Source organism: Lagopus muta, chromosome 15 (genome assembly GCF_023343835.1).
Source record: "Lagopus muta isolate bLagMut1 chromosome 15, bLagMut1 primary, whole genome shotgun sequence".
Lineage (NCBI taxonomy): Eukaryota > Metazoa > Chordata > Aves > Galliformes > Phasianidae > Lagopus > Lagopus muta.
Genome location: NC_064447.1, coordinates 12,456,174 through 12,476,378, shown reverse-complemented (window position 1 = coordinate 12,476,378; position 20,205 = coordinate 12,456,174). Strand labels below are relative to the sequence as shown.

The window sequence follows — 20,205 nt, the reverse complement described above, 5'->3', positions numbered from 1 at the left end:
AACATTAGCTGCATAAAATTTGAAAGGGATGTGCAACACGTGATCAGTATTCAAAACCACAGAAGGTTACACCGGCATTCCTCGAGGACCAGTTTTGTTTAATATGTTCTTCAGCTCTTTGCACGGGAGAGCAAACTGTGATGTGGTGAGACTGCATATAACATCATTGGTTTGGGGAGCGCGGAGCTGACCTTGGCTGCTTTGCCTCCAAGGAGCACTAAAATGCCTCATCTTCACTGTGTGCCATCTTGGGAGAGGTTCACTTGCTTTAGTTACAGAAAATATAAAAACACAGCTGTTTAGCAGTTAGGGAGAAACCCAGGAAAAAGCACAGAATAATAAAGATATTTACTCTTTTCTTGCAAGATGGGAAGGAAACGGTACCCAGAGGAACTGGATGGCAATTTTAAGTAGATATAAAAAACTCGTTTCTCAGAGCCTGAATTGACCTCTGGAACTCACTGTCACAGACTCTCTCCCCAGATCAATAGTTCAGAAAGCCCAAAACTGGATTAGATGCGTTTAGAGCCTGCTAGCGATGAAACTCATTTACCAAAGCTTATGAAAAACATCTTTTATAAAGATGCCACGGGAGTTTCTTAGGTGAGGCTGCACCACAATGTGCTTTGAAAATTGATACTAAAACATCTTATTATATTTGTACAAGCATCACTCTACACAGCAAGCAACAAAAATTAACACTTTAATAGCAGCTTGCACACCAAAATTGAAACACCTGGGCACACAGCACAGTAACTACTGCTCCCTTTTCGCAGGTGGGGAACAAGACAGAGTGAAACAATCAACAGCAGGGCTGGATGACAGCCCGGGAGGCCCCAGATTTCTAGCAGTGTATGCCAACAGGCTGCTGTAGCTGCTGAGCAGCAGGACCAGCTTCAACAGCACTTGTTGGAAGCGGATACACCTTTGGGATGGGATAGAACACCCTAACCCTGCATGGGATAATTACATGTACTACATACAGGATGACTTTCCCCAACCAATTCATTCACTTGATTCCCTACAGACTGTGATCCACACACAGATGCTGACACCCAGCAGAGGACTGGGTAGGTCCTGGAAGAGCACAAGAGCCAAGATGCAACTTGGCCAGGAGCTCCAGCACTGCCCCATCTCACTTATTCCATCAGGTTGAGCCTGTCCACTGTCAGGAAACTGTTCATGGGGACAGCTGAGGAAAGCCTGACCCCCATGGGTGCCCCTCCGGGGTCAATCTGGGCCTGTGGCCTATGGCTCTGCCTGCCATCCAACCCCATGTTTCCCATTGAATGAGCACATTTGCTTTCCAAATGTTGTCAGACACATCCTCCTACTGAACTGCACAATCCAGTGTGTGCACACATTAGCTTTTATGATTTAAAAAAAAGAAAAAAGAGTCAGAAACAAATTTAACATTAAAACCTGTAATGGCTTAAGGAGTCTCTAGAGTGAAATAGGGGGAGGGAATGGGGGATCTCAGGTTAATAAAAGCTGTTAATTAGAGTCAAATTTGCTGCTTAATGTGTCAAGAACTAGTGAGTTACGAGTTAATCAAATGCTCCGAGTTCCTTGGGAGAGCAATAAACCTGAAGCCTGAAATTGGAAACAGAAGGACAAGGTCAGGGCCTTCAGATAAGGTGCATTTAAAACTGTTTAACCCTAAAGCCCAAGCAGGGAGCATCCTAAAAGAGGCTGGGACTCCCGCTCTTGAGAACATCCTGTCGTATCTCTAATCATCAGCACCCCAGGACTTCCATAACACAGTCAGGTTTGGACATCGTTCCTTTTTTCTCTTTTTATCTGCACCTGTTGGGACTTCTATAACGTGACAAAACGCTCAGAAAAGATGGGTACCTCTTGGGACTGTTGACTTTTTGTTCCCACTGCTCTCTTTCAAAGGCTAAAGCAAAAGGCAGAGAAAATGCATGGAAGAGTAGGAAAGTATCTACCAAGCCTGTCTATCAGGATTCTGTATTTCTTGCCTAAGAGCTGCGAACAACATCTCTGCATCACACAGCAAAGGGAGCTGGCATAGCAGGAGCCACCTTAAAGGATAAATTAATAAAAACAGCAGAGAAAAGAGAGTGAATAAAGCCTGTTAAGAAATGGAGGGTTTTCAAGACTCCACATTGCATTTCCCACATTTAAATGCACCTGGGAAAGGGAAGGCAAATGATGGGCGATTTTCTTTTGCCACTGAACTATGGAAAGTTTGTATCTATTTTCGCTTGAATTTACTCTTTGCAAGTGTAGCCTAGATGGAGCACATTCTCCTTCCCCACCACATGCTAGCCATCACCACCACTTCTCAGTGACTGCTGAAAGAAGAAAAGCTGCAGTTGCTACAGGATCTCTGCCATCACCCAAGAGCTCTCTCAGTGGGAGGTGAAAAAAGAAAAACACAACAGGGAGCCCAAAGACAAATATTTATAGCAAGGATTCCATCGGACTTTCAAACTTTTGCTGAGGGCAATTAAAAGCCTTTTTTTTTTTTTCTCTTTTTGGATTGCAAAGGGACAGCAGCAGTTGTCAGCCCCACACCAAGCACGCATACAGCTACAGTGAAATTGTTAACTGCTTAATATCAATAGTCAATGGCTGTTCTGCCCTGCAACCTCCACTTACTTTAGGGGGCAAATGCATTTTCCAACTGCTGTGGAGACAACATGGAATCCTGAGTTGGGGACTTGGCATAGAAGAGGAACAGATGTTCACAGATTTCATTGCAAAATGTAATTATCCACAGTCCTGAATACTACATACGACATATTCCTGTAAATGTCAAACACTGGGAGGTGCCCTCTGTGCCCTTGTGGACAACCTGAGCATTTCTCCAGATCTTTCTTATACTTTCCAGACTGTAACATTTCAGCACGGCAAGCAGCAGCCTTCAGAAAGGTGGAGTGCATGGAGGAATGCTGCACATCGAGCCAAACGATCTTTTTAGGGCTAATTTTCTTGTTCCTTCTTCAAGACTCAGGTCCTGAGGGAAAGCAGAGCCCAAAGCAAGCCCTGGATAAAAAGATTAGATCTCTCTGCATTATGATGCTTGTAATGATTCAGCAACTTAAAGCCATCTTTCTACCAACAAGGAGCCCGTGGTTCTTCTATAAGCTGATAGTTCAAAGCGACAAATAAAATAAAAGAATCTGACAGAAGTCATTACCACCTACAAAGCTGTTGTACAATTGTGAGAATAAATGGGTCAATGGTGCCCCAAACTTGCAGTTTTATTCAGCTGGGAAAATACTCCCAAAAAGAAACCTACAATTCTGCCTTCCCTAACAACGCTTAGCAGTTAGACCAGTGAGGGCAACAGCAGCGTGTCCCATAGCTCCCAGGTATGACTGTCACTTCCCAAAGGCAGGTGAAAGCCACCGAGGACAGCCAGGTCCCCTAATGGGAACTGTGACCAGCCATCTCCTATCTGACACCTACAATATCTCAGGCTCCCTTAAAGGCAGGCAGCTCCAATAAGCTCCAGAGCAATCAATCCTCCGCTCTCTGAAAACCATTGCTGCACAGAGGAAAATAAACCATGGAACATCTCAGCAAAGAATTTGGGGCCAGAAATTTTTCTACTCTAACAGTTAGTAGAAAGCCTTTGTGTGCTCCTCCAGCATCTACTGAGCACAGAGGGAAGCAGAGGGGGTCACAGCCTTAATTCCAGATACAAATCAGCCACCTGTTCTCCACCACTGAAAGGGGGGAGGAGGTTACAGCCACAGAGTAATGAGTGAGATTAGACTGCAATCAGGGAACAGAGATGCGAGTTGGACAGACGTGCTGAAGGCAGAGAAAGCATTCTTTAAATTAAACCTCTACCATTCACCCAGTCACTGACTCAGTGGATAATCTGCAAGACTCCAAACTCCTTCCAGGAGCTGGTGTGCATCAGCCCAGTGCGTGTTTCCTCCTATCTATTGATAATAAAGCAGCCCAAGAACACACAAGCTTTCCACTCCTTTCAGCCACATGCATGGAACATACATTTCCTGTAATCTCTGGGAATACCGGGATTTTTCCCTTCCTCTTTTTCCAGTAAAGCCTACAGCGTTTTTTAAGGATGAAGGAATGGAACCTGCCCTGATGAGAAATCACAAGTGCAGTCCACAGCTCCTCAGCACTTTGTGCACCATTAGAGCGACATTATTAACAGGACTGAGGTGGCACGAGGGCAACGAGACCATCATCTGTCTGGAGGGTGATGTGTGAACACAAGGAAGGCAAATGCAAACCCGCAGAGGTAATGTGCTCCACTTGTCAAGTGAATTAGTTTCCTTCTGCTGAGATGGACTGCGCAAGCCTCACGCCTGGTAGTAGCAAAGCACCTTCCACAGAAAGCTGCAGACCAGGAATTCAATGAAGGTAGCAGGACTGCTCAGCTCAGCTCAGCAGAGCCCTGAGCCAGCCCCCTTGGTGACAACTGGGCTATGAAAACATGAACACAGCAACAAATGCAGTAACAACTGGCAACTGCTGATCCCAGAAAGTGAGACTGTCAGAATTTGGTAAGTATCGCCTCCCAAGTAACGATGTGCTTTGAGATCTTCATTCAAAAGGCTCAGTGTAAGACGAAGGGCACACGACAGAAGTGTGCTCTGATGCTAAATATATCTCATGCCTACTGAGAGAAGCAGCGATTCCATCCGATCCGATCTTCTGCTCCGCTGGGGGTGTCAGCTCTTGCTTCCTCCAGCTCATTAACACTGCTGTAGAGTGGCTGGCACGAATTTACATCAAATGAATATAATTACAGAGAAGAACGCATTGTATTAAGTTAAACCTCTGGTCTTCCTTTGCTTTTCCTCTCTTACTTCTGTTCTTTCCCTCTTTTCTCCTTCCTTTTTTGCACAGCAGCTTTGTTTCTATTTTTCTTCTCCATTCATCATCTCTGTCCTTCTTCTCTTTTGGTCTTTCACCTATTCCTTCTTTCAAGCCCACAGTTGATTGCTTTCCCTTTTTTTCCCCCATGTTTGACTGATTTATGCCCACTTACATAAATGATTTTATACAAAGCATATAAAGCACTGAACTCCCTGTGGAACATCATAAGCACTACTACCATCCATGTAGGTAAGGGGGAGGGGGAAAGTGAAGTTAACAAAGTGCTAAATTAAGTAAGAATCTCTTACATCATACTTTGAAGCTTGCCAAAATCTGATGCTTCAGATGTACTGCAACGACCAGTTTCTGAGACAGGTCCTTCGCAAGCAAAAATCTTTATACTTCAGTGTCAGACAGGAAAAGAAACGAGAGATTCTCTCAGCTGCTTTACCAGGGAATGAGATTTCTTCTCAAACAATCAGACCTTGAGTCCTCACACTGCACAACACCCCAAACAATGCAGTTGTTATTGCTGACCATGAAGGAGAAAGGGAATGAAGATGAGGAAAAGTATTTACTTTTCATCCAGTCTGAAACTCCTGCAGGACTTCAGGCAAGCAATCTCCGTGGAAATTCATTGTATTGCTCAATCCATCCTTGCTTAATTCATCTCATGGAACTCTTAAATGGTACCCAGGCAATAGGCTGGCTCTCCACAGAGATGGAAATTACATCTCTAATTACAAGATACAGTGCTGCCCTAATAATAAGTACTGTGTTCAAGAAGTCCCCACCCAGGAGGGTGAGTTCTGACCTCTTTTGACTGGAAAATAGTTGATAAGAACATTAAAGCAAGTCACAGCTCCAGAAACAATCCATCTACTTGCTCTGAGCACTTTGGCACTGGGTGCAGAAATTAGGCTTGCACGTATCTCACTGGTTTAAATTGGTGATGGGAGCTGGAACACAGATTTTGGGCAACGACACAGAGAGATGTAGAAGAAAAACTGGAAAGGCAGATAGTTCGACCTCCACAAAATATATCTGTACAGGTTTGACCCTACACTGCCGTAACAGTCTCTGGACACGCAGTGCTCAACAGGTCCCTTAAAGGCATCACTGCAGAAAAGCATCTGACTCCAAACATCTTTAGCATCTTCAGGATGGGCCTTTGTGACCCTTGGAGACGCGCTGTATGCACAGATGTAGAAAATACACCCCATCCCAAAAACAGCCCGGTCTTGTTGCTCCTCACCTTTCCTTACAAATGACACCTCTTGCATTACAGACGTTCTCCTTCCTCACACTGGCAGTAAAAGACAGCAGCAATCTCTGGCTGGGGACTATTTTCTTCTCCAGCACAGATCTGTAGCATTTAACAGCAAACCTTCAATTATCATAGCACATGACCGTAAAACTTGCTCAACTGGAAGTGATCAGCTGTTTCTAACCTTCCCTTCAGTCATCTCCTTTCTTTTGCCCCCAAAGCCATTTGAAATAATATTCTCCTGGAACCTCTATGCAGCCTACCAAGTACAAAGTTAAACCGTAAGTCAAAATGATTAAAATTATATGGAAATATATACATCTCCTTCAACATTTTACAGGGCACACGGCTCCTAGTGGGACGTTGCTACACATTACTCATAAGGCCAAGGCATGTGGCAGTTCCCAGAGAACCTGCACGCTCTCTTCTTTATGCCATAGGGCTTATAAGCAGCCATTAATTTTTTCCATTTCAGGCCACGTTTCCTATATACATAATTCAAGTCCTTAAAATGAACCCCGATCTGAATTCTACCTGCTTGGAAGAGCAAAAAAAGAAAAAAAATCTTGGAAATATATAGCAACAAGAAACTGGCAGGACAAACTCACACTCCCACTGTGCCAAATTGCAAGTTTAGTAATTCTGTTTTCTTCCCGCTGAGCGGAAGGTGTCATTAGCTGCTGTATTTAGAGGCACAGAAAAGGCTCTTGGAGCAGTCCCCAGCCTCTCTCTGGACCAGGTGGCTGATGACCACAGGAGCTCTCTGCAGCTGGAGACCTTCACCTTCATCTTCCTGCAGTCAACACTTCGGTTTTAATGGGAAGGAAATAAACGGGGCAAGCAGTACAACATGGAGAGAAACCCTCAGGCTATGTCAGCCTCCTCCAGGCTGAAATTCATCCCTGCATCAGGGCTGCTTTTAAGTCCCCACACTGTATAAACACTCCTGGGTGCTTTTAAGTCAAGAATAGCCTTCGTTCTGGGAGAGGACTTCTCCTCTAGGACAGTCTCCGTGGAGCACCCATTGAACCAAATCCTCATTTCTGCAGATTAATATAACGATGCCAAGAGTCATCCTCTTACTGCAGGACTCAGGGTGAGCACAAACGCCATGGAAACATCCTGTGATTGCACACACACGTGAGCCTGAGTCTTGGCAATAATTCCAGAGGCTGCGTGAATGGCAGCCCACCTAACCCCAAGGAGAGCTCCTGCTGATGCAGCCAAGCCCACACTGAGTGACGGAGCAGGGTCAGCACCGGGAGGCTGCATGGTGCAAGGTAAAGTGGTACAAACCCACGGCCAAAGGTGCTCCTCCCCTGATCCATGCACAGAGGAGGGGAGAGGGAATGGGAACAACCTGCAGCCTCTGGATTTATTTTGGTTGGTTGGAATGAAGACCACCTGCACTGCCTCAGATCTGGGGAAATCTGTGCAAGCCTCCACTATTTATAAGAGCTGTCCAGAGGTGAACTGCCTGGAATCCATTAACGGGAGAAGCTCCAGCTCCTTCAGGCAGTTGCCTGGCATAGGCCTTTTCCACTGCCACAAAGCAAAGGGATAAAAAAACAAAAACAAAAACAAAAAAAAAAAAAAAATCACTTTCATTTCTAATTAATCTTCTGCTACATAATACTTTTAATTAGAAAAAATATATTTGTACACTCAGAGAGGCAGGAAGGAGCCCAGAGCACAGCATTAAGCTCTGGCACAATGGCTGCGGTCCACATCTTGTCCTCTCCCATCCTATGGCCTCATAGACAGCAGGACAGCTTGCACCAATCCCACAGATCAGGAGTGGGGTGGCTGTGTGTGCACAGCATTGCCATTTGCCCTGGAAAGGGGAAAGAAAACCCACACAATGGGAAGCAGTATTGGTGGGGGGCAGGGGGGATGGATTCAATGAGACAGAAATACAGTGGATTCTGTTGGATGGAACACGACGAAATGAGCAGAAAGGCCCAGAGAGGAGGACATCCAACACATACATCATCTCTTCAAAACAACAATCAAAAAAAAGTTGATTCCCCAAACCCCAATTTCCGAGCCCTTCTTTCTCCTTCTAACGTCTCTCTTCCCTGCATTCATTATTAATGCCACCGAGGGTACAGATTTGCACTTTGGTCTCTGAAAAATTAATTCAATGATTAAAATTTCAGTCCCTGAGTGATGGAAGCAGCTCCAGCAAGCTGGAGATGCCCCTGTGCAGTCAGAGGGCCGTTGGTTTGCTGCCCGCTTCCTCCCTGCACAACAGGGCTCCCCGCAGACCGAGCTCAAAGGGGAATGATCTGGTAGAGAAATGCATTTTTAAGCGAATCTAGTTCTGCTTTTTGTGGAGAAGCCACTTCAGTTTAATACCACATCAACGCTTGTTACAACGCAGAGAGCAAACCCCAGGTTCTTCCTGGCCTGAAGGACTCGTGGCTTTTTACACAACGCCCTGGGTGAGGGAAAATCCCAGAATGAATGCAAACATTAATAAACACTCGCTGAGCAGCAAGCTGACTGCAGGCAGAGACGTGCAGAGTGGCTAACGAAATCTTCTATGGCACTGAGCTTTCAAATGAAAGAATAGCAGAGGACAGCTCTCGGAGAAAGGCAGCCTCTCACCTCCGTGTTTGGTTTAATCAGCTGCTCACATGCCTACCAGAGAACCTGCAGCTGGCACAGAAAGGTGCCCATACATAGCACTGACCCCTGCAGGAGCCGCTTCTCCCAGTTACAGAACAGCCAAGACCCCACACTGCTCATCTATTATAGGCCAGCAAGGTCCCCTCCCTGGGCTGCACATCCCCTTGCCAGCAGCTCTGCACCAGAGCAGCCAAACGCCTGCGGAATCTGCTACCCTCAGTTCTTGGCACTGCTGTTTTTGTTTATTTTAAAACAAACGTGAGAGAGAAGAGAGCAACACAGGGAGCTGAGGAGCTCAGAACACTTTTCCACATTTAGATAGGAGAAGGAGGAAGGGCTGAATATAAACTTGCAGAAACCGATTTTGTTCCTAAGATGCTAAAAAAAAAAAAAAAAAAAAAAAAAAAAAAAAAAAAAAAAGCAGCAAAAATAGAACAAACAGCAAAAAAAAAACAAACCAACAAAAAACAACAAGATTGCCTTTTCCATGGCACCTCGCAAGTGTTAAACCTGAGTGAAAATCCAACTGAGCCTCATAGCAGAGCAGAGCAAACCCATCCATCTCTGGGCAGTACATCTCTCCATGGACACAACGGCAGCAGGCAGGGAACACAGGGAGCCCCAGTGGGATGTTCTCCATGCTAGCCAGCACTGTGCTGCCTTTGTAGGGATGAAAAGGGACCAAGGGAGATGGTAGCACTGTGAGGAACTCTGCTGAAATCCCCTGGAGGCAGGAAAATAGCAAAGCTCTGAAACAGAACTGGCTTCCTTTAAGCAATGGGACAAATGGAGCCCGCGCTGTGCTGCACTGGGGTTGTGACAACGATGGGAACACCCAGTGCTTACTCACAGGCAGCTCCTGCATTCGGACACCCGAAACTTTATTAAAGCAACATTTCTAAAAACTCTCCTAAATCACGAATTTGAGGAATTTTTGAGCTCAGTGCTGCCAGGAATGCAAAGCAACACACAAACTTATTTCCACGTTCACTGAAACTTTGCAGGGCTAACATGCACAATGCCAGTGTTGGAAAACTCACTGCTTTTCTTCCACAAGAAGTGGCTTTGTGGAGGCTTCAGAATAACTGAGCTTTTATGTGCTGTTCAACTACTGAATCTATTCTAAGCTGACAGCCCTTAGCACCATTATTCTCTACAGGACAGAGCATCACTACAGGCAATATCATCTCCTTCACACAGTTCCAGGTGCCAGCTTCCCCCCCCCCCCCCAGCCAGGTTACTTCATTTTACCCTTATCCAGCCCAGGTGCTACTCCTTGAGCCCAGTGCTGGGGGCTATTCAATCTCCCCTTCCAAAAGGCTCTCAGCAGGAGATCTGCCACACCACCTGAGAGCTGATGTGCTGGGGTGCACAGGCCTGATGCTCTGTGCAAAGGGAGGAGGAAATGGAAATGCTGGAACAAGCAGTTTGGCATAGCTTCTTGGCTGGGCTAAGGGTTTATTCCTGGGATGCTGCCTTCCTGCAGACTAAGGAAAATTAAATTTAGCACTTTGCAAATAAATAGGTTAGGGCTGAAAGGACACTATTTAGGAACTTAGTGCTCACAGCAGACTCAGAGATTATAGATCCATCACTGCCTATTACCTTACTAGTTACTGCTTTCACTTTGTCTATCTTCCCCACTTACAGACCGGTCCTTTCATCAGGTCTTTTTCTGTTCCAACTTGAACCTGTCATCACTCTAATGGAATTGTATGAAGAGAAACAACTTCGGGCTGCAGTGTGACTCCGCCAAAAAAGCCAAGGACATCTCCTGCACTTTCCCAAGACAAGACAGTGAGATCTTGCCTGCCAGAGAAAGGCACAGCGAGGCACAGCTACTTATACACATCTGGAACCCCTGGGCACAAGTGCAACAGCCAGCTGGGCCCTTTCTCTCTACACAAGGACCAACAAACCACCAACAGACTGCTCCTCACTGCTGCAGCTCCATCACAGCTCCACCGCATGCAGCATAAGAACCAGTCATTGCACCACTGACACAACGACAACCAACTCCTCACGCTGCCAGCATCTCTTCTATCTGCCTCATACAAAAATCATCTACAGACAGTCCCTCGTCAGACAGATACATTCTGAAATGCAAAGTGACAGCCATCGCATTAAATGCTCTCCAGAGCCTTCCATTAAGACAGACAAACCCTTCAGTTTAAGGCTGAAATTTATGCCAGCTCCCCAGAACATGGCTTGGATAGATCTGCTGTTATCAGCCACCCGCTTTTGCTGAAACTGAATACAGATTAGGACCAAATTACAATTTGCATGCTTTGGTTTGATATATTTCCTCCAAGATACAGGCAGACAGGCCTGTCTTCTTCCAGGCACCAGAGATGCCATCAAAAGGCAATCCTGGAAGCTACCAAAGCTGGAGGTCATCCTCAGCTCTTAGATTCCCCTACAGAGGAGGAAGCAGATATGCGATTGTGCTACAAATTCTTCTCAGACAGACCTGACATAAAATACCTGTCTGTATTTCCTCCTCAAAAGATATTCCCACGCAACAGCATATGTTAAATCCAAAGCCCTAAAACAGTACTCAGTCACCCATCTCAGTGCTAATAGCCACATGGGTAAGGATGAACATCTTCTGGGCATGGAGTTGGGATGACGATGTACTTGTTTGTCTGAAACAAACACGAGAACAGATGAACTTTCTCACCATTTCCACATACATGAAATAAAGGCAGTTGGCACATTACTAAATGCTGGCTTTAACCTGTGTCTGTGTGAAGTATTAATTATTCAGGCATACAGTAGGTGAGCTGGGAAGATCGTTGCTCTGTAGCACAGCAGAGGACTCCACCACAATCACAGCAGCTTGCTGCTGGAACAAAGCTCCCTGGAAGGATTTTCAGTTTACTTCTGCATTCTGTCATCACTCCACAGATAGCACACCATGGCAAGGACTCCAGAATTAATAAAATCATACTGCAACACCAATAGGACATGCTATGATCTGGAGAGCCTGCTTCAGATCTCGTGCTTGAGACCACAGGATGCCCTGAAGTGCATCAAATCTGAAGAAGCGCTACGACTGAATGCTTGCTGTGCCTCCGGCCCTCTCCAGCAGCAACTGTTCCAAATGGAGGTGGGAGGCCTTGCAAAGCAGAAGATGCTCACACAGAAGTGATTTCTGCTTTCCTAAAAGTGGTCTCTCAAAAGGAAAATATAGCAGACCTTTGCTTAGTTAAAGGTTTCAGGGAACATATGAATACAAGAGAGACTGGGACCCCACAAGAGCAATCTCTGAAATGCGGGTTCTCAAACCAGCAAGACAGTTGGAAAGAAAGTGTTACTGAATGGCTCACACTAACTGCATGGTTAAAAGCCACGCAGTAATCGAGCTTTCAGACTCCAAGGCACAGAAGCAATGCAAGGACTACAGAGGAACACAGAGCTGTAAGGTGCAGTGTTACCCCCATGGTGGCCCTTTGGCTGCCAAAGGGGATCTGTGACCATGACTCTGCTCCCCAGCACTTTCCCACTACATCCCTGCCCACTTGCATGCCAGGCCTTCTGAGAAACAGCCAACAGTTGCATGACCCAAATGAAATTTAGGATGAAGCCTTTTAACTTTAACATCCTAAGCGTGAGGGCACAGCACAATCATTTAAATACACATATGCACCCATTCCCTTTCTATGAGCTCCAATCCAGCCTTCAGCTCCAGATAACAGATGATCCCAAGACCACGACGCCCATAGGAATCTTTTGCTGTTCATCATACAAGCAGGCTTTTATACAGACGAACACTCTCTTCCCTCTCTTAACTATATTTTCTCCAGATTCAAAAATCTTTTGTCCTGGTCAGGCATGGATTGAAGTTGTAGCTTCTAAAGCAAGAGGACACCCAAGGCAGGTTGGTGCCCTGCTGGGTGCCGCCAGCTTTTCTTAGAAGTCTCACAAACCTTTCCCTGGAAAATAAGGCTCAAGCAGACTGCACAGCAGCTAGAGAAAATGGCAGACACGTCGAGTGCCCAGAAACTCAAAGGCTTTCCACCCCACAAAAGGCATCAAACCTCCAGCAATTTCTGCTCCTTTTCATTTGCAGCTTTGAATGTCATCATATGCAAGCAAACAACAGGGTTATGGTTTGCTGACACGGCTCTGCGTGTTCTGCAAATCCACAACAGAGCAGTCAGGGAAAGCAACAAGCACGCATCAAAAGCAGCTTTGCAGAACACCCATTTCATGTGTCGGCAGCGAGGCCTTTGTATTCCCCAGCCTCCCGGGCTTGTAGGCATCGCCTTTTCCTTCAAGAGTGCTGATCACACAGCCTCTAAGAAGAACATCTTTTGAAACTACCAGAGAGTCAAAAAAATTAATGAAATAACTCAACAGGGGAGATTTCTGCCTGGAGGAGGAGGCAGGTGCCCATAGGTTGGCTGTCCTGCCCCTCTCCAGGCTGCGATGTGCTCAAGGGACGCCTTGCTGTACACGGCTAATAGAAGCCTGCTGCACTGGCTTTCATCCCCCGTGTTCACGTGCAGCCTTCTTCCTGCAGAACAAGTTAAATTGTTCCTCACAGCCATGTGGAAGCTGATGGACAGCAATGCCCTGAGCCCAGGTGACGAAGGAAAGCAGAAGGTTGAGCAACCACAAGCAAAGCCATGTGGCTGTTCAGTGGTAGAGATGGGAATAAGAATCCAGCAGGGTTTTGCTAAGCCCCCCTGTTTTATCCACTGTTTAACTCTGCCTTTATCTCACAATGCATAAACACAGCACTGCCAGCTCACATGGCCTGTGTAAGCTGTTCAAACACAGCAGCAGGAGGATGCAGCATCCTCCTCTCCTGAGACCTCCCGCAGGGCCCCAGGCACAGTGACAGGAGCAGCTCTTCTTCAAGCTAACTGCATCACCCAGACACTGGGAACAAGGATGGGAAGTGGAAATAGAGATGGTTGTTATACCATGTGAGTCAGCCAGGGTCTGCCCCGCTTCCTGCTGACAGCAGGGCTGTCTCAGGCACAAGGATGGTGCCATCAGGACACAAACAGCAGCTGCCTGGACAGGGGCACACAGCTTTGCACGACCTGTCCCATGCACTCATCCTGCCCCATTGCCTCCTGCTGGGTGTGCTGCTACACCAGCCCAGATGCTGAAGTTTAATCTACTTCTCCCCAGTGACCTGTGCTCCTCGTTGTGTGTGCAACTTGCCCTAGAAAGCATGGGCTGCCTCTCCTGTTTCATTAAGCAAGATGTACTTTAATGAAGAAAAATGAGACGGGGAAGAGGTGAATCACAAGGTGTTTTCTTTAAAAACAAAACCAACAACAAAAACCACCAGCACTCCGGTAGTTTGGTTATTTCATATTGCAGAAGCTCTGGAGACAAGGTGGGGGCCTTCAGCAGGGCTGGCCAGTGTCTGCCGTGAGCTGGCACCAAGGTGAGAGCATCAGCAGAACTACCAGCAGACTGATGGACTCTCAGGCAGTATCTGTGAGCAACTTCACATTTCCTGCCTGAAAATAAGCCTTGCTTTTTGAAGCAAGGGGTTTTGCATTTGCTTCACAACCTAACATATTGGCCATTTCAAGAGGAGAAAAGCCAAATATTTCATTTACCTACTGCACCCACCAAGGACACAAATCTGTGAGCCTTCTGAGCAGCTCACACATACCAGCCTCCTGCATGATTTAGCCACTGGAATAATGCTCCAGCATCATCAGCATTAATTACCTGCATGGCTGGATCCACCCCACCAGGCAGACATGGCAGAGAAGGGGAGCAAGTGGAGCCAGCAAGCAGAACAGCTCCTGTGCCAGATGAGCAGGTAATAGGGGGTGAATTCCCCAGCTCAAAGCTGCTCTCTGGTTCCCACTAGCACAGTGTGTTACCCTGAGTACAGTCTGGTGACACTGGCAGAAGCATTCTCCCCATTGCACTGATGGGAAGCAGAAGAAGAGCATTAACTTTTCTCAGCTAGATCAAGGTTTCAGCACAGCCTCCAGAAGTCTCAAAGCAACATCTCTGCACTCAGAAATTCTGCATTAGAAAGATGGCTTTGTCAGATCTTCCCAAGTTCCACTACCCTTGAGGTGACTGGTTTCATTAAAAGGAAAAAAGATACCCTGCCCTAAAGGGTAGGCAGTTGTTTAGGGAAGAACATATAGAAGTGAAACCATGTCAAGAGGGGGAAAAAAAAAACATGAAAAAGAGCAGAATAAAATGAAGACAGAAACAAGAATTGAAGCCAGGTCCTAACATGAAATAGGTCACTAAAACATCTGGACGAAAATGAAACGTAGGAAGTTTAAATGCAGGATTTGATCCTGAAACACTACAGATTGCAGGACAGCTCTGCTTTTAGAGATGCTGATTAGAGCTGAACCTGCAGGAATCCCTGCAAGGTATCATCATCACACAGGCACAACCAGCATCTCCAGCAACCACATGGGCAAATAGGAAACAAAATATAAAAATAAAATAACTTGTAATTAACAAGAATGAGGGGCCAGCAGAGGCCTGCAATCTCCAATCAACCTCTTGCTGCCTGGCCTGCTCCACCAATGAGCCCCATTGTTATTTCTGATTGTGTGCAGGAGTGCAAGACAGTTGCTGGAAGAAAAGCACTCTGTCAAAATTATGATTTCTTTCTCCTCTCAATACTCATCAGGACTGAGGAGGAAGAGAGGATATCTGAGTAGATAGAGATGCAGAAAGAAACAAACAGCTAGAACATGCTCCTCAAGGATACTCAGCTGGGCTCAAGGAGGAATTAATGGCAACTGCAGGGATGCCAAGCATGAGGACCAGATCCAGAGCTCCCAGCATTGCTGTCAGCCTCTGCTCCAAACAGAACTACTCAGGCAAGTCAAGGCAATCCCTGTAGTAACCTTCCTGCTAATTTTGAGACGTAAATTGTTAGTGGGGGCACTGTGGCAAACGTGATGCTAAGGCTGCACCAACATCTTAGCAGCCTCAGGGCACAGGGCATCCCCTGCATGCTTAACCACCTCAGTTTTGACTCCTTCCAGCTAGCACTTTGTCAGCGCTATTTTGTACTTCGAAAATAGCCTCCAGGTTCTCATTCTATCCATCCTTGTTTCCCTCCTTAAGGGCAGACAATTAAACCATCACTTTTTGCTCACACAAGTGCCCTCCCACATTCTGCACACCTTGTCACAATTTACCTTTCTACCCACCTCAGGTTTCTATTCAGCCCCAGTTTTTCTTAATCGTAAGAACTGCTGTAAGGCCATCTCACCCACCATCCTGCCTCCAATTAGCCACCAAGACAGATGTTCAGGGAAAGGAGGGTGGAAATGAAGCAAAGACAAACAATGCTGAGGCAGTCTGTCACTACATACCAACTCCTACCTGCCAACAATCAGTGGCTGAAGTTCTCCCAGACTTTCAAGGCTGCATTGGAAGACCACCCTTCTATGTACCCTCATGAACTGCCTTCTGTCTTTCACATTCCACACCAATTGCTAACAGCCTGTATCTGTCCTTCCACCACACCTTTCTTCCATCAGAGAATCCCCAAACCAGCACAGCCTTTATCCCCTTGGCTCTCTAAGTTCTGCCTCTTTAATATGCTGTGAACCACATCAAAAACAACATTCACTTTTCAGGTTGCCTTGAAGAACTCCTACAGCAGGTGTGCAAAGACTGTGTGTGCAGTGGCTGTTAGTTTAACAGGCTGCTAAAAAGCTGTTCATTTTATTACCATATTATCAATCCAACTGGACACCAATAAAGGTTTTATTTGGCAGAAGTGACAACCCCGAGGCTGGCAACATTCTCATGCCCTGTCATGATGCTTCCATTTTTATTTGCTGTCTGATGTCTTGGGCATTCTCTTTCAAGGCATGAAGCCCACCATCTTGGGGATGCTTCAATGAGCTACCGCTGGTGTTTGTGTTTCCATTTGATAATACTGGCAGAAAATAACAACATGGGCAAGAGCTGGAAACAGACAAATCTGTTCTGTGGAAGACTAGGCTCTAAGGATACAGAAAATACAACAAACCATAAGCTGCTGAGCTGCCTAAATGCAGCTTTTTGGCCAGGACTATTAATAAGCTCAGACACACACCACCACTGCGATACTGAAAATAATCTGATTTACTTCCTTACCGAACAACTCAGGCCCAGATACACCTGAACCAGGGAGAAACCTGAGCACTTTCTGAGAGCACAGAGTAACCTGAAAGATTTCGAACGCTGCCAGATCTCACAGAGCTGTTACACCACATCAATTGCCTTTTCAGTCCAGGATCCTATCAACAGAAGTGACCAGCTCCACATTCATGCCCCAATGGTGGAAACAGTTAAGCACAGTGAATATCATGCAAGTGAAAGTTAAAGCAGACTTCTCTCTGATGACTACTCTTGCTCTCTCCTCTTCATTCAAGTCTTCATTCCCAAGTACTGCCAGAGGATGAAGCTGAATGTTGTCAGATACAGCAGTGGCAAAACTACATGTACAGACAGCCCAAAAAATAACCAGCAAGCACAGGAATTTTCTTCCTAACCCCTACGGGAGGAGGCTGGCTTGACTTCCCAAATCCTACTTAAGGTAAATCTAAATATTTAATTCAAACCTAGGCATTACTATTTGTCTGTAAAGACACATCACCATTTCAGAAAACCTGCAGAGCTCTTGCTTTCAGCAGTACCTTGAAGCAACAGGGTCTATAAATTAAAGACTTCCACTCCTAGTTTTAAATTGATTGACATTGAATGCTTGGGTCCAGACTGTGTTCTCTGGACACACAAAAAGAAAAGGCCTATGATTTATTTTCTCTGTGCCGCTTGTTCATTTGTACAAGTGTCTCCAAATCATCTCCTCTTCAAATTTGACCAGTCTTTCTGTTTACCAAAAGACTTTCTTTGCGTGAATCAATTGTCATTGCTTTTCTAAAGACCTCACTTCCTTACTCTCATTCAGGGTCTACCCAGAGGCAATGGTAAACAGCCTGATACAGACACTGCCAAAAAATGACGTCCTGATTTGCCACTATTTAATTCCAAGCTGGTAAAACCAATTTTTATGCTCCCTAGCAATGCTTGTTTGTTTTAATAAGACACCTCTGATAGATTGCTACCGAGTGAGCAATGCGGTTCTTGGATATCTCATGGGTGGCCTGGCCTAGACTCACAAACCAAGCAGCATGTGGAATGCCAGGTCTGTATTATGGCCCAACACATCTCATGTATCGACAGCACTAACGGAAGATGAAGCTGTCAAGTGACCCAATAACTATAACACATTGCTTCCCATAAAAATAATCAGAAACTAAACTGCTGGTGAGGATTCTGTATGTCACTTTTCACAGCATTTTAATTAAAAGGATGAAAAAGAGCAAACAAGTGAGAGTGAGCTGCGAAATCTGAGATGTGCCTTGCTGCCTACGCGCTCTCACACAGAAGGTCTGAAAAAAATCACTGGAACATCCTTCAAGTTGATGAGCTCATCTGTTGTATCCATAGGGATTGCCAATAAATATTGATACGCTTTCATTGGAATTCAGTGCTCATTTAGGATGCAGCCATTTGTATTCTCAGCATGGCACAGTGATTAACCCTTTCGATGAAGCTGTGATTCCATTTAAAGCAAACTGGCTGGATGCATACCTTGCACTACAGCAACAGCACACCTTGTTGCTTGGGAAAACCAAGCACATCTTTCATCTTCATTTAGCTTTGAAGGGGTTGCATTATAGTAGCTCCCATTACATCCTCACTGAAATTAAATGCCACCAGCAGCACTACTGAAAGATGTTCTGAAGTTTACAGAGAAACGATGGAAGCTTGTAAAGTGCTGGGGGACTTCTCCAGTTTAATTGTATAGACTTTGTTCCACAAATTGCTCAAATGGAATAAATACAAATAGCATTCTTTGCTTTTTGACCTCTTTGGGTTAATGAAATGCACACTAACACCCACAGCAAGCTTAGCAATTCTGCTGCATAATCAAACAGTATCACCAGAAACCCAGTCAGAATGCAAGACTCAGTACATACATGAACACTACTTGCCTGGATTCTGTGAGGAAGTCAGAACTACTGCTGCTTTCCCTGGCAACCCTTACCTCTGTCCTCTGGATGGACTTGGGAATAAAGTCAAGTGAACAACAGAAAGCAACAACAGCATTTAAAGAGAGGAATCTTGATCATTCACTGTCCTGTACATAGCTTATTTCTATTGCAGCGACACAAAGAAGAATTTGATCCTACTGGAGATGTATTACTGAGAAATGAGTCCTTGTTCCAGTGGGCTATATTTCCTTATATTTTCTTAACTCTCTTCAACTGCACCATTTCTTCTACATCACAGAAAAAGCTGCTAAATGCTCTGTCTTGCCATGCCAATAGACACCTCCAGGGACATGCAGAAGTTTCATTCACTAAGCATGTAACAAAGCAGGTGTGAACACAGGCCTGGGGAGGCCTCAGAGCTAACAGCACAGCACCACCTCAGCTAGCTCTTTTCAGATTCAAGGACAGTACCTGAAAACTAAGAGTTCTCCTCCTCCACAGACTGAGTTTGCCTGCTGCCGTCTGTTTCAGTCCTGATAAGGCCAAGCAATACAACCACTTTAGTGATGTTTTCCTAGTTTTACTAATGATCCAAGGTGCTGTCTTATCCTCACTGGTTTGTTTGTTTCGTTTCTGAGGCTCTGAGGCTGCAGAGCAGGAAAATATTTGTCCTATTATGTCAAGAAACAATCCTGCAGCAATCCACACAGCAGTAGGTCTGCAGAAAGTGAACTTCTCCAGTCCCTGCTTATGCACTCCACTTCTGTAATGAATGTTTCCAAAATCCTCATCCTCCCTTCTCACAATATGCTTGAGGGGAGTCAGTGGCAAGTAGGAATGGTCTTAAGTGCCAATTGTGTTTGCAGCTGAGAAATAAGAAGTTCTCCCACTCACTTATTGATACACGACCTAAGCAATAAAGATGCAACTTAACCACTCAATAACTCTAATGTCACACCTCAGCTCTCCAAGGTATTCAGCCCAACTCAAACTCAGACCCTCTGGCTGGACCAGTACAGTATCAGACACACGGAAGACACTGCTATTGCAATTCATCTGAGGTGCTTGTATAAATGGCACTTCAGACACACAGGATGAGTCGCTCCTCAAAAGGGACACTGATTTACATAAAGACAAGATGATATGCAGACAAGCTAGAGGGTAGCTAAGACAGTAAGGACATACAGTGAAGTCCAGATGAAATCTAGATGGTTGCATAAGGTTTTATTGCCATGGAATATATAACAGATGATATAAAAAGGTGAAGTGCAAAGCCAGATGCCTTAGGTATTATGCATATACAGCCTCTTCTCTTTTCTCTTATGTTGATATACAAGGGGGAGACCAGATGCGAAACCTACAGAAGTTTTTTTTCCTGAAAGAAGAAAGCATCTTTACTTTCCTCCTAAGGAGCAACCTGTCACACAGCAGCATGGCAACGATATTCCAGTCTAACCACTGAGAAAGAAGAAA

General features: G+C 45.4%; 1 protein-coding gene across 12 annotated transcripts in view; it reads right to left on the bottom strand.

The window, feature by feature from the left end:
- Window positions 1-20,205, bottom strand: part of MAD1L1 (mitotic arrest deficient 1 like 1) — a 320,154-nt gene that overhangs the window by 63,855 nt on the left and 236,094 nt on the right. Inside the window, exon 19 of one of the 12 annotated variants that reach the window (XM_048961398.1) lies at window positions 7,117-7,137. The exons of 7 other annotated variants lie outside the window; for them this stretch is intronic. In XM_048961398.1, coding sequence (XP_048817355.1) covers window positions 7,132-7,137 — 6 coding nt within the window. In that variant the 3' untranslated portion in view covers window positions 7,117-7,131. Of the gene's footprint in view, window positions 1-7,116; window positions 7,138-7,289; window positions 7,637-18,247; window positions 19,642-19,840; window positions 20,191-20,205 lie in introns of those variants that run through there. 4 more of the 12 variants (XM_048961390.1, XM_048961397.1, XM_048961387.1 and 1 more) reach the window with 4 other exon arrangements.